The sequence below is a fragment of the Aulonocara stuartgranti genome, assembly GCF_965226115.1.
Source record: "Aulonocara stuartgranti genome assembly, chromosome: 5".
Taxonomy (NCBI): Eukaryota; Metazoa; Chordata; class Actinopteri; order Cichliformes; family Cichlidae; genus Aulonocara; species Aulonocara stuartgranti.
Window position 1 is genome coordinate 31434957 of NC_138943.1, and position 14772 is coordinate 31449728.

At 39.0% G+C, this 14772-nt stretch overlaps 1 protein-coding gene across 16 annotated transcripts in view; it reads right to left on the minus strand.

Moving 5' to 3' along the window:
* Window positions 1–14465, minus strand: part of LOC309705970 (inositol 1,4,5-trisphosphate-gated calcium channel ITPR1-like) — an 80235-nt gene extending 65770 nt beyond the window's left edge. For all 16 annotated transcript variants that reach the window (XM_082532064.1, XM_082532063.1, XM_082532061.1 and 13 more), the window contains exons 1-3: window positions 14251–14465; window positions 13102–13215; window positions 6945–7015 (exon numbers count right to left, since the gene is read on the minus strand). In XM_082532064.1, the coding sequence (XP_082388190.1) occupies window positions 6945–7015; window positions 13102–13193 (163 nt within the window). In that variant the 5' untranslated portion in view covers window positions 13194–13215; window positions 14251–14465. The remainder of the gene's footprint in view (window positions 1–6944; window positions 7016–13101; window positions 13216–14250) is intronic.
* Window positions 14466–14772: the final 307 nt, after the last annotated feature.

Sequence of the window (14772 nt, forward strand, 5' to 3'; positions counted from 1 at the left end):
TACCCTGCATTCGTTTTACAAGATATAACCTTAATACAATATCATACTAGAAAAAGTTGCATTTCCTGCTAAAATGCCGTGTAGCAGAAATCATGTCCCGAAAACAGCTGAAGAAGCTGAACTGCCTGCTGAAGATGGCTTTATTTGAAAGGGTACACTGAAGAGTGTCAAGAAAGCAGAGGGAGCAAGAGCGGGGAAAACATGCAGGTAGGATTCGAACCTGCACCGCCCGCTCTCTGGGTGCCTGCTTGTCCCAATGAGGCAAACCCGCACTCATCCCAGAGAGAAATATGACGAAAGAAAAAACTGCTTCAAATCCAGAGTTTGAAATCTGAGAGAAGGACAGGTTTCCTATCCTGAAACAAACGTAATTCATGGAAAAACGGTAAACGGTATCAAAAAAGTTCTTTCAGTGTCAGTAGTGTCTGAAGCTATACTGGCACATGGCTCATGTCTCTGGAGTTTAAGAGATATGACGAGTTGAAATGTTATAAAGCTTAATATTTTAAAAACTATAAAAGTTATGAGCAACAAAAGATGTACCTGGCATTAGCAGAAATAACAGAACAGTTTAAAATTTGAATGGTTAAAAGGGAGCAAAGAATAAAGAAACAGGAACTCAATAGGTTGATGTAAGATACGAGTATGAACATAAATTTCCCCCACTGTCACAATGAATGCTGGTCAGCTGATTGGCCCGATTGCCAAAACAGTTTGGCTCCATAACAGAGTTAATCCCTACAGACGTACACACTAAAGTGCCCTCAAAGTTTACAACATTAAACATGTTTAAAGCTTTAGGTATAAAAAGCTTTGAATTTTATGGACACCTACTTCCTAAAGAATGTGAGAGTTAGGAATATGGGCAGATTCAGCTGGCATAAACAAATATTTTTAGAGTGTTACATAGCAATAATAATCAGCTATGTGTGACTGTGCGGTACATGGACAGGCTGCTAGTATTGGCTGATGACTTATCCAACATTTCATCCAAACATGGTAAATTGTGGCTCCAAGTAACACAGTGATGGACAAAATGCTAACACAGAAGCTTGCAAATTGCTAAATCTAAGAACCAGTGGTTGATTTCACTGTGACACCGACGACCTGAGCATCTTCACATTTAGCTGTTCATGTCAAGATTAAGGATAAATTGCCAGTCTCTCAAAAACAACACCTCAAAACAGTGAACTACTAAATCCACAAATAGTAATGATTATAACAGTAGAACAAAATAAAATTTACTTGTGTTGCAGGTATTTATAGATAATGTTTGCAACATGAAGTAAATTAATCGTCTTTTATCTGGTCAGACTGAATTACCCACTAGAAGCAAACATGCTCAATTCTTTATAGTATACTGTAGACACTGTACTGTATATGCTAAGTGGAACAGGAGACCCAGTGAGCTATAAATGTGGTACAGTTTTTTTAAAGCCCGAGTGGATGCTGCTGTTGGAAATGCAGCCACTGCAGGAGCGTCTGTCTGATGGGGTAGGCAGCCAGGAAAAGACAAAAATAGACTGGGAAGAACCTAAATATTACGGGCAGAGAAGTATTTGCTTGAAGGAACGATAATAACATGAGAAAATAGTGTAATTTACCTAAAAGACTACATTTTTTACAGCATTTACCACAATTAGGCTCAACCAAAAGCGAAAGAAAAACAAAAAGAGATGGAAGTAAGAAACTAACACATTACAATCGCTAACGAGCAACGAAATTGAGTCCTTTCTTTTAGAGCAGTTAAAAATTTGAATTTTTAACTGCTCCAAATCCAATCTTTGAACAATAAAACTCTAAAGCACACCTTTTGCACACTTAACCAATTATTATGCAAAGAGTAATAAGTATGTAGGTTTTTAAGGGAAAATCACTGAAATAACAAAATAAAGACATTTATATACACTTTCCTGTCATCATTGGCATTTTAGAGAGCATCACGAGTTGTCATAGCAGAAAACTACAAGTGGATCCATTTTACTGAATGGTAGCGTCATTCTACTCTGTAACATCAGTGAATAATGAAAGAAAAAAAAAATAGGTAAAGCAGTATTTCCTGTTTTAGAAATACTGCTTTGTAGAAAATGAATTTCACATTTGGCCTCTGATTTAAAGCTCGCAATTTGCTCCAACAGAGTGAAGTGAGGCAACCCTGATCCCTGATTCATAGTAATAACTGTGAATTTTATCTGGGTTTAGGAAGTAAGACGAAGCTACAGAGACTTCTACAGAGAATCATATTTTCAAAAAATGAAGGCCTTACACAGTGCATCCAGTACAATACCCATGCATTACCCTTTTACGCTAACATGAGGGCAAGTGAGTAATTTTTCCACTCATAAAGACCACTGCTTCTTTCTCTTTTATTGGTCCCTGTCTCTCTGCCTTAGCTCTGTTAAGCCTACCAGTGTAGTTCCCCCAGGCATCCTAATGTAACAGAGCAAAACAAAACCCTCAGAGTAGGTGTTTTCCCAACTGATTACTTAACATTTCCTGTTTCTTTAACAAGCTAATCATGACAAACTTCAAAAGGAGATGTCAGTGCCTGAGTGATGGTTCTTAAACATCTCTAATTCAATCTCTTGCTTGATTTCATGACTTTGGTTTCCTAATTCCCAACTGAAAGCCGTCATAAATAACAACCTTTTTCATTCATTTAAATGGTTTAAATTCACATTTTTCATTCCTCATGCGCACTCAAGCCCTACTGAAAATACTTGTGAAGAAATAATATGTTTACTCTGAGCCTGGAAAAAAAGAACAAGATTGGTATACATACATTCTTGAAAAAAATTAAAGGGAAAATTTTCAAAACATCTCAATAGGGGGAAAAAACTCCCTTATCCTGATAGGGACTGAGTAATGTGTTAGGAATTAAAAGATACCACATTTTTTGATAGAAATGTAGCAGCGACACCGACCCTAGCCAAATGCAAACTAGCAAAAACAGTCAAAGATGATGAGGAGGAAACATGTCAGCTCTAAATCATTTTGGGTGTTGTTTCAGTGTTGCCCCTCTAGTGCACCTGTTAATTTCATTAACACCAAAGCAGCTGAAACTGATTAAAACCCCCTCTCCTACTTAACTGTACCGTTAAATAGCTCAAAAGTTAACTGACTTGATGGTAAATTAATTAAAAAAAAAAAAAAAGCAGTAAAGTGAAAGAAGTCAGGGTAATAAATGAAATTCTAAAAGGCCAAAAGCTCTTTGTGGGTTTTCTTACACATTAGTTAATATTTGGCTGTATTTAAAACAGCAGGTAGAACAGAAATGGGGACATTTATTTCAAATATTTTACTTGCACATTTGGTGCATGACGTACATTTTGGGCACCAAAACAGCTCTGATCCACTGCATTGTAGACTTCTCAACGAGCTCTGAAGGTGTCCGGTGGTTAAGAAGAAGATGAGGCCTCCAGGGATTTGACTTGCTTGTCCAGCACATGCCACAGACAGCTGATGCTACATCACATCAATTCCCAAAGCAGTCATGAACAGTTTCTTACAGTGTGGCAGGGCAGGTAAATTTACATTTTTAAAACATCCCATGCAGTATGCGGTCTGAAGCATAGAATTCACATAAATGCCAAAACCAAACGTTTCCCCTGCTAACCATGGCTTTTTGCTCTTGCCTTTTTTCCTCTTAGAGCATCTTGCTACCTGTTCTTTCTCAGGTAAATAACAAATGAGTCCAACAACACATTCCAGTTTTTACTAATTATATGCAAAGTGCAGCTTGGATGGCATCTCAAATTATATAATATTTATCAGTTTTCTGGATTTTGTGTTTCTAACAACAAAAACAGTCATAATATTGTGCACGAGAGGACGACTGAGCAGAGCTGAGCGCCAAGCTTTCCTGTACCCACAAAGTTTTATATGCACAGGTAAAATGACATGCAATCATGGAGTTAACCTGTATGTGAACATAGACTGACATACACGTAGATTTAAAATAAAACTGGTTCCCTACATACATCCTTGAGATAAAGACTTTTTAAACAGCTTACAGGTTCTATTATTACCAAACCAAGACGTCAGGATTTAGCTCTGGTTTCACTCTGTTTCTATTGGACACTCGCCTTAATAGAAGAGGTGATACTACTGTCTGTGGCTGGATTATGTATTACTTCACAATACCACTCCCCCCCCCCCCAAAAAAATAAAAAATCTCTTTATTGCTTCCTTGACTCATAAAAATGATCTGTAATCTAAATATACCATTTTATTTAGGATAATATATGTAAGTTTATGTCATAAAAGGAACCCTAGCATGATACCAGAAGTACATTTATACAGTTCCCCTGTGCAGTTACTGCAGTGTATTCATTAACCACATCTCTGAATATGATTTGAATAGGTCAGTCAGACATGAACACATTTCTTTGCATCCTCAGCTGGAAAAGCAGGCCTTGTTTAAACTCATAAAAGACTGCTGCCTATCTGCTATTCATCCAAATTTTCCCTGGTACAGAAAAGCAGCATATAAGGCTTTAAATGTGCAAGACTCATAAGGGTAGTGTGTCTGAACTGTGTGCTGACGACAAAAGTAATTCAGACTGTGAGAAGAAGACAGCGTCTCTGGATATTTTTTTCTGTGTACTAGTTTTAACTTCCAACTTCACAGAAACAAAATGTGTTCCCGAACCTAAGCTGTCATTTCCACCACAGAACTGTGGCCACTTTTACTGCAGTAGCCTGAGGGCAATGTTGTCGTAAAGAAATCAAAAGATCTGCATGATTCCTGAAGTGTTAAAAACATGAATAGGACCCGCTAAGGACAATTTACTTTATATTGTGGCTGGAGCAGTTCCTGGTTGACTGCTCCCACTAAGTGGTTATGAAAATTACACCATTTTATTAAACCTAAAATGCTCCACTCCCCCAATAGTGACTCAATCAGATCCCCATGTCATCACACACAGCTGCAAATGTTCTATTTTGAATCTGATGCTTCAGTAAATCAGGTCAGTCTATGGTTAGCATGCTATGTGGAAAGCAATTATAGCTAAACTATGAATATAACTGAACAAAGAAATGGTTCACGCATGTGGTGTGTGGTGTTTTCCTACACAGTGCCAAACAGACAATACAGCTACACTGATGAAAAGCATAATGCATTTTCAAAAGAATACCATGATTTAAAGAACTAAATTAGTTTGAATCAGGTATTCACAGGTTTTAGAAGGAAGAACAGGACGAGTTCTAAGCACTAAAGTGAAAATATTCTGTGCTTTTTAAAAAAATCTTAGTTATGCATTAAGACTAATTTCAGGAAACACAGAAATAAAGTCAGCGATTAAAGAATGTGTATGAAAACTGAAAGAGAAGCTAGAAGAAGCTAAACTCAGTGATTCAGAGCATGTGACACAAATTATCTACATCCGAGAGGTACACTGAACACCATCTGCATAAAAAAAAAGAAATATGATAAGACTGAAAGTCTTTTGTTGTACCTAACAATAGGTTGGCCCATGAATGCCCATCATAAAGGCTTTGGTTATATTTTGTAAACACTGTTGGAGCTCACGCAGCTCTTAACAAAGCCAGTCTGATCTCAATGAATGAGGAAGGTGATGTATAAATCCTCTTTGATAGTGTTGGCATACAATCAAAAGCAGAACTGTACTTGGTGTTCAAAAGCAAAACACAGTCTTATTGTATTTTTAGACACATGCCTCCTAGTTAATCTGTGCATGTGTTCACGCTGTCAGTTTAGACCCTGCTATTTAGCAGGGACGGCAAGTTCCTGTGACAAGCTTTTTGTGTACAGCTGCCTGGCATTCTGCCTGAAAAAAACTACATATAAGAACAATAACACAACCACACGTGATAGAGACAAAGCTATTATGTCCACACAACAACACTTGCTAGACTAGAAGACTTGAATCTGAAACCATCAGCGTACTAGTCGGGAAACTGCTTACCCTAGGCCAGTAGATATAAAGGATCAGCCATTTCTGGCTGCCTGGTACTGACACTATATGAAGATAACCATCAAAATGACACTTCTTTTTATTCATTCTTGATTTTTCTTTTGGTCAAATAATGTGCAGGTTTATCTTTGGCCTTTTGGCTCTGGGCACAGACTATTCTCCTCCTGGATATCATCACTCAGGGATGACCTGACATAAGAGATCATCAATTGAGACATGACAGGGACACTTGAAGTCCTGCTAGGCTTCTCATGTCTAATGAGACCAATTTAATCTGTTTGGAAGGAGCACTGCTACAAGTCAGTGGATGTGTCCTTGGCAGCTGTGCCATTTCACTTGCAAAACAACTCAAAATAGGGTCAGAATTTGTAATATGAACAGCAAAATTCATGAATCCATCACAGCTAAAAAGGGTTTGCTGTACAATGATATGTCAAATGTATTCTTACTCCCTTTGCTGCCAAGAGAGTATATCTGAACAGTACTCAACTGCTTCAGGTAATTATGGCAACGCAGTCCTTCTAGGTTTTCCCTACTCGACATCCTAGTATAACCATTGCCCTTTCCATCTCGAAATTATTTCACAAGCACAAAAAAAGTTGTGCACACAACTTCCAAGTTAGTCACCTTTAATTGTGAGGGTTAATATCCAAAAAAAAAGAGTAAAGACTATTTCAAACCATTTAAAATATATTGTTAGTTGTTCTGAAAACAAACAGGGCTTATATAACTTATTGGGGTTGTATTATACTCTGCATTTTCTAAATAGTTAAATAAAAGATCCAAGCAGAAAATGTATGCATATAATCCATCCTGAGCATGGGCACAAATGACCACAAAACAATTTGCTCATGAGTAACAGGTGAGACTGGTGCGTTCTCCTGCATGTTTCTACGGCATCTTTCAGTTTGAATGTAAGGCAGCAGTGAGCATAAAATGGCAGCAACACAGACTCATTTCATGAAATGTTCATCAAGAGAGAAGCGAGTGATTTTTAGACCTTACCTCTGAATTTCTTAGGGGGGTTGTTGAGGTCACCTGTATCTGGTTGTACCACACAGCGATCATCCACAAGCCTGCACAGACAGCCATCATTATGAGTGAGTCAATAAGGACATATGCAAATGAAATTTGCTTTAATCCTCAGAAGGGTTTAATAACTTTTTGAATAACAGCATTCCTAATGATATTACGATATTATGAGAGAGTCATATTAAATTAGGGCGATAATTCAGGTAAAACCCATCACTATCTGGATTATTCTAATTCATGCAGCTCATGTACCCAAAATATGACTGAATACAAAAACAAACAAAAAAAAAACTGTTCTTAAATAAGCAAAGTATTGTGTTTCCAACACTTTTTACTTTATTTGTTCACTGTAGCATATTCTATGGAGCCCTGTAGAGACAAAAATGGTTATTGTGTGGCCTTGAACTAGTAACATATAGCTACCAACTCAATAACTTCTGGCCACAAGTTGGCGTTTCATGGGAATGAGGTATGCAAATCTTGTGGCTGTATCTTAACTGTTTATAGTCAAAATTAGGGATGCTGCTTGGGACAGGCATTTTGAACAGCCACATTCTCTGCAGAGCCCAAAACATTATCAAAGACCGTCTCACCCAGGTCACCATCTGTTTGAACTGCTGCCTTCTGTAGGCGTTACTGATCCATGAAATCCAGAGGTACCAGATTCACTCACAGCTTCCAAATCCAGTAATCGCTCCCAACAAATAAAGATAGCTCCATAACGGTTTTATACTGTGCCCTTAAACATATGTCATTTTATGTATTTTAAATATATTTTATGTATGTGTTTATTTTAAAGCACCACATTAGAGCAGAACACCTAAATTCACTGTAATGCCAAGTACAATGACAATTAAAGGCTTTCTGATGTCTTAACAATTCAAAAATCGTTTAAACAAGCCAAAAATGGAGAAGAAGTCTAACAGCAAAACACTCAAAATACCGAAAAGCATAATCTACCGGAAAAGGTTAAATACTGACCATGCAAACAGTGCATGAGTATTCAAGAGACATACTTTAATAATCAAATTTAATGCTTTAAATGTATGGAATATAGGCCACACATGTTTCTGTTTATGCCATCACAGAATTATGCAGGCACGCACACACACAAACACACACACAGGAACAAACACCCCAAGTGTGCAAATGTAAGGAATGCTAGCAGCAGTATCCCGCTTTTCTTGCATGCTAGCATCAACATAGCTGTATCAAAGGTGGTTACGAATTGCTTTAGTTGACTGGTCATATTGCTGCTTTACCCTGACACAGCCTATATAGATGCTCTCATTTTCTTCATTTAAAGTACTGCAGAGCTGTGCTGGTTTACACAAGTGTCATGCACTTACTCTTCACCTAGCTTGTTTAAAGCCTTCACACAAAGAGTAGGGGGCATAGCCTTCAGTCAGGGCTGCAACCCCTTATAGAGACAGTGGCATCATAAAATCTTAAAACCAATGCTCTAATGCTTTTATGCATTTATAGAATAATTTGTTTATATTTGTAGTATTTCTGGTGCCAACTCCCAAAGGTAGCAACTTTTAAACATGGACTTAACTACTAGTGTACATCCCTCGACCAAATATCCAGAATCTATGAGTGCTGTGAATGTTGACTCACTGGCCTGGATTTGTGGGACACTTAAGCATGTGCTGACCAACTTTAATCACCTCAGTGCGAATGCGCCGAACATCAAAAAGAAAAAAAAGAAAAAAGAAAAATAGACACACAAACAAAACCCTGAAATTGACTTAACTTAGGGGTACTGCACTGACCGGTCAAAGTTCACCGTACACTGTTTTAGACTCCACTGTACCCTTAATGATGAGTTTTAACACTTTTGTATTTATCAATAAAGATTGTTTGATGACCATTAGAATAGATTCCAGATGGTAGCTCCAGTAATCTACACTATATTGCCAAAAATATTCGCTCATCTGCCTTCACAGCCATATGAACTTGAGTGACATCCCATTCTTAATCCATAGGGCTTAATATGTTGTCAGTCCGACCTTTGCAGCTATATCAGCCTTAGCTGTTCCACAAGGTTCAGGAGTGGGTTGCTGGGAATTTTTGACCACTCTTCCAGAAATACATTTGTGAGGTTAGACACTGATGTTGGACAAGAAGGCCTGAGTCCGCTCTAATTCATCCCAAATGTGTTCTAAGGTTGAGGTCAGGACTCTGTGCAGGCCAGTGAAGTCTTTTACACCAATCTCACCCATCCATGTCTTCATGGACCTTGCTTTGTGCACTAGTGAATAGTGTTGTGGTAAAAAGAAGGGGCCATCCCCAAACTGATCCCACAAAGTTGGGAGAATGAAATTGTACAAAATGTCTCTAAATGACAAAGGATTAAGAGTTTCTTTTACAGAAGGGGCTGAGGCTAACTCCTGAAAAACCCACCCTCCACCAAACTTTATACTTGGCACAATGCAGTCTGAAATTATTCTTATACCAATCCTCGTACCAGCAAACCCAGACTCGGCCATCAGATTGCCAGTTGAAGAATTGTGATTCATTACTGCAGAGAACATCTCTCCACTGCTCTAGAGTCCAGCGGCAACATGCTTTACACCACTGCATTCAACACTTTGCATTGCAATGGTGATGTAAGGCTTGGATGCAGCTGCTCAGCCATGGAAACCAATTCCATAAAGTTCTCTACACACTGTTCTTGAAGTAATCTGAAGGCCACATGAAGTTTGCAGGTCTATAGCAACTCACTCTGCAGAAAATTGGTGACCTCTACACATGATGTTCCTCAACATCTTCTGATCCTAGTCTGTGATTTTACGTGGTCTACAAGTTAGTGGCTGGATTGTTGTTGTTCCCAATCACTCCCACTACCACAAACAGCTGACTGTAGAATATTTAGTAGCAAGGAAATGTCATGAATGGACATGTTGCGCAGGTGACGTCCTATCACGGTACCACGCTGGAATTCACTGAGCTGATGCCTAGGTACTAGGTTGATGTAATGCACCTGTGACCATGGATGTGATTGGAACACCTGAATTCAATGATTTGGATGGGTGGGAGAATAATTTTGGCAATAATGTGTATATAGGCAGAGGCTGCTCTCACTATGACTTTTGATGCACACCCAATCATTCTGTTCTGAAAGCAGACCTGAAATGTGAAAGCAACTGCTCAGTTCAGAATAGAGAAGCAAGGTTAACTCTAGTAGACGTCCAAGGTGTAAACACTTAATGTCTTGCCAGCTCAAATATAACAGAGGAGCCCCATCCCAGCATTAGTAGCTTGTAATAATACAAATTTTTTTACTTATTCAAGGTATTGTTTTTTGGTGTGTCAAGTGTACAGCACTTTGTTTTCAGCTGGGAGTTGTCTGAAAGTGCTATATAAATAAATTGGTTGCTTGAAACTAATTACTAACTGCTACTTTCCTCCGTATTTTACATGCTTCTACAATCATAGATGAATTAATCTGACACAACAGTATATGCAATATTAATTCTGCTCTGTCACAGCTCTGTCAGTCAGAAGAAATACAAGTTTCATTGTCATGACAAATCTTTTTTATGATGTCCCCAAAATGTTCCCAAGCAAGCAAAGACACACAATCTCTCCAGCATGTCTTGGGTCTGCCCCAGAGTCTCCTTCCAGTGGGACTCACTTTAATGACCTCATCTAGATGATGTCCCTGGAGGCATCCTAGCTACCTCAAATTTCTTCTGATGCAGAGGAGAAGCAAATCTATTCTTACCCACTCACAAATAACTAAGCTCCTCAACCTAAGGCTGAGCCCAGGTAATCTTTGCAGATATTTTTGCTGCTTTGTATCTATTTATCGTATCATTTGGGGTACCATCCACAATTTATCACCTAGGTGAAGGTGGGAACACAGACTGACCAGTACATTGACAGTTTCAGCCTTACTGTCAGCACTCCCTTTGCTGCAAAAGAGAAATCTGTCCAAGTTCAGATGTGACACCTGAGTTCAAAGAACTGGACAGATATTAGGTGTCTGAAAGCCTTTTTTTAGAATCCAAACAGTGTAAACCACCACATTTCAAAGGGGTTTGAGAAGTTGCTGAAATCATTCCTGTAGCTTAAAATTATAAGCTGTAAGCAATTCTCCTGTCTTTCAGGGCCTCTATTTTGGGAACATTATTCCTCTTTGAATCATAGTTTTCTAAATCATCAACCTCCAGTGAAAGCACAAATTTAAAGTCAGTAGTACGATAATTACAATTCAGGGGAAGCCCCTGGGATAACTATAAGACAGTATATCGGCACAAAGAGGACACTTGTGTAGGATGCACGAGCAGGTTGATTCAGGTGCATCTTTTTATAGGTCATTCTGTACACACTTGCACTTCTGCATCGTCACAGGGCTCCTGTGACGATGCAGAAGTCACATGTCGTGAGAGACTTCGCTGCAGAAATGAAAAGCTGATCACCTCGATCACACTGATGCACCGATGGGCCGAGCTCCAAAAGAAACATGAAACTCAGGAGTCAGTGAAATCCAAGGGCAGAAAGTGGCCTTCAGGGCTACACTATCATTGATTGTCAGCCTTCCCGCACCAGTCGTGATCCAGGTAAATGCACCTGTCTCTCAGGAGTGCAACACTTAATACAATAAATCTATTTATAGGTACGTCCTCTAAGCTATTCCCTTTAACAGAGAGCGCTCACAGAAGCGGATGGGCTGGGAGGGGGGATTACTTGGCATAACAACACAAGATAGGAAAATTGACAAGCTCCGTCATGGTGGTAGCCTTCAAAGCTGTGCTCACATTTGTTGCTATGGTAGGTGACGCATAACACTAAAATTGTTTAAGAGCATAGCGTCTGAAGGCAAGGAGAAGGGCTCGACTCATCCTCTGGTAAACGGCAAACTGAAATAGTGACAAGGCAAGAGCAGAAAAACTGCAGCTCTTAAAAGGGAGAGGGAGGACAGGACAATACAGATGCTGTGCCCATTTTCACCTCAGGAGAAGAAAAACAAACTCCCCAGGACAGCAAACAGAAAGAAGCAGGAGGGAGAGAAACAGGCTAATTCTGGGTGCTGAAGCCTAAGATGCCAGACGCTGGACAGGAACATTCACATCAATGATCGCCCGCTGTTCCTCTTTTAGCCTTCTGTTTTTCCTCTGTGTGCCAGTTGTGTGTCAAGACTTTCTCAATTTCCACATAATGAGATGCACTTTTAACTCACTGCCTACAATTAGGAAGGAGTGGAGATGTCAACTAGTTGAAAACATGGTACTCAGCATGTACCGGGAGAGTAATTTCAGGCACAGAACAGCAAGCAAACACAAAATAAATAAATAAAGCTACAACTACAGGACCTAGCACTTCTCAGAGAGAACACTGGACTGACACAGTTATCCAGAGTGACATGGTATGTTGCTGTGTATTCATAGATAAGAAAAGCTACACATTTGACTGAAATAAGTTGCAACACATCAGGTACACACAGCATAGATGTCCTTAAATTTGAAGATTACAAGCACGGTGTATCAGCGTCTTCTGTAAAAGCTGCTAGAGCTGGTAGATACTGTGTTCTATTTTAAATAATTTACTAAGAGACAGCATTTACCAGCCACTGCTGGTAAAACCAAGCAACAAAACTGCAGCATAACGAACAAGTTCTACCCATTACTGTACTAATATTTGAGCTAAAATATTGATGCCTGGCCATCTGCAAGACAGGCTAAACAGTGTGCAAAATAAAGCCTCCAAAGGACCAAACCCTGTTACGTTTTCCTGCCTAGTCCAAATATTTTTCTATCCCAGTCTCTGCAATACATCAACTGAACTGGAAACACCTGAAAAAACCTCATCTTTCTTTTTCATTAATTTTGGTTAAATCAGTTATTCACTATCACCTTTTTTATGTTGACTAAAGACTGGCCAATCTGATATTTGTTAGAGGCCAATATATACATTGGTATCGCCATTCATGTTGTACATTATAAGTGAAGCTTATGAAAGAAAATTGGGTGAGATACTTAAAGAAAAACAACACTTGGGTCTTTTGGCCTTGGCTCGAAACAACTCATTCATTACATGGGTTAGTTTGTTCGTTTTGCAGTGTGTTGGAATAGGGAGATGGTGGAGGAGTCATGAAAATTAAGATAAACACAGGAAGGCTTACCCTAAAGTGCTGATAAATCCACTGGTGGAGCCTTCTGCATACAGGGAACAGATGTCCCCGATATGGAGGAAACTGGACATTTTGTCTGACATGGTTTCTCTGTGGTGATAACACCTGCAAAAAGTTGACAACATGAGAATTTAAAGAATCATGACAGACAGCAAATACAAGCAAGCCATACTTATTTAAGACATTTAAATCATCTCATGCAGTAATACAATTCAGGTGTACCTATACTGTAAGCTGCAGTGGTTATGATCACCTATTTAAACTATTATTACCTTTATGATTTTGCTACCCATTGTTTGTCTACTTGATTTTTTAGGCCATTCTCAGAGCACCACCTACTGCAAAATCACCAATGGCTATAACAAAAACTACTATTATAAACATTAACCACAAATAACTGAACTACAAAGCCGTCCATTCCCCTTGCATGGCTTTATTTTGTTGCCAGTTCTGCCTAACAGTACAGCTTGTACATATTTATGCAATATTCGTTCATAGATTTGTTAGAAATGAAACAGTAAAAAGCTTCATGTGTATTGTGCTGTTATAGCTGGGTGAAAGCAATAGGTCTGGTATTTAGGTGACCTGTTTGTTTTCAGGCTACGAGACCTCAGCTCGAATGAAAGACCACCAGCTATACCTTCTGTGGTCTATATAATCTGTGATTTTTGCAGTTACTAAGAACCACCCAAAACCTATGTCACCATCATTTCAGACTGAGAAGCTCATTGTCTGTAACACTGTAGCATCAAACATCACTAAGGGGCAAACATATTTATAGTCCTGGATGTGATTGTGAAGGAACAGAGACATTTAACAAAAATAATAAAAGATTACAATTAAAAAAATGAAATCAGAAGTCTCAATCCACGCTAGACATGTAAACTTTCTATTCCCTTCTCTACTGCCCTGTGTCAAAGCACGTAAACTAATTTAAACGTCTCGTGGCACATTTGAACCGAGTTGCACGAGCATTCTAGCTACATTACATGTCAGGTCGCACGAGCTGCAGCAAGACAACAGAAACAAACGAGCGCGTGGGCTACTTCCTTGACAGGGATGCTTGCATCTCAGTGACAAAATGAACAAAGCCCGAGCCTGGAAAAAAAAAAAACTAGCGTGCACAGGCAAGGACTTTACCTGACAGAACTAAAATGAAGGCGTCAAAGGATAGAGGCAGAGAGAACCGCGGGAAGAAGTGGGTCAGCACGGGATAATTTCCACAGTCCTATCCTCGGTTAAGTCCATGGCAGTGAAACTCCAGGTCAGAGCAGCCTGAGCGACGTTATCTCTGACAGCTGAATGCGTCCTCGGCAACAATCCTCTTCTTACCTCCTCCACATGTCACCGCAGGAACGCCCCTTTCGTTACTATTTATAATACGGCAGTGCTTCTTGGGTAATGTAGTTCTTTAGGCATTTAACTCAAAAACAGAAACAATTTTCAACCTGGAGCGGAAATACGTGACCTTAATTATTGTAAATAAATACAATGTATTCATGCCCAGTGGCAAAATAATAAAAAAGTAAAATATGTATATATTTTAAAAATGTATAATTAGCCATAAGAATGAAGAAACTATGGTGTCTTTTAAATACTCTGTAGATAAATGGTACTCAATCCGAGCACTCAAAGTACATTATGTAACTTGCCTAACACAAA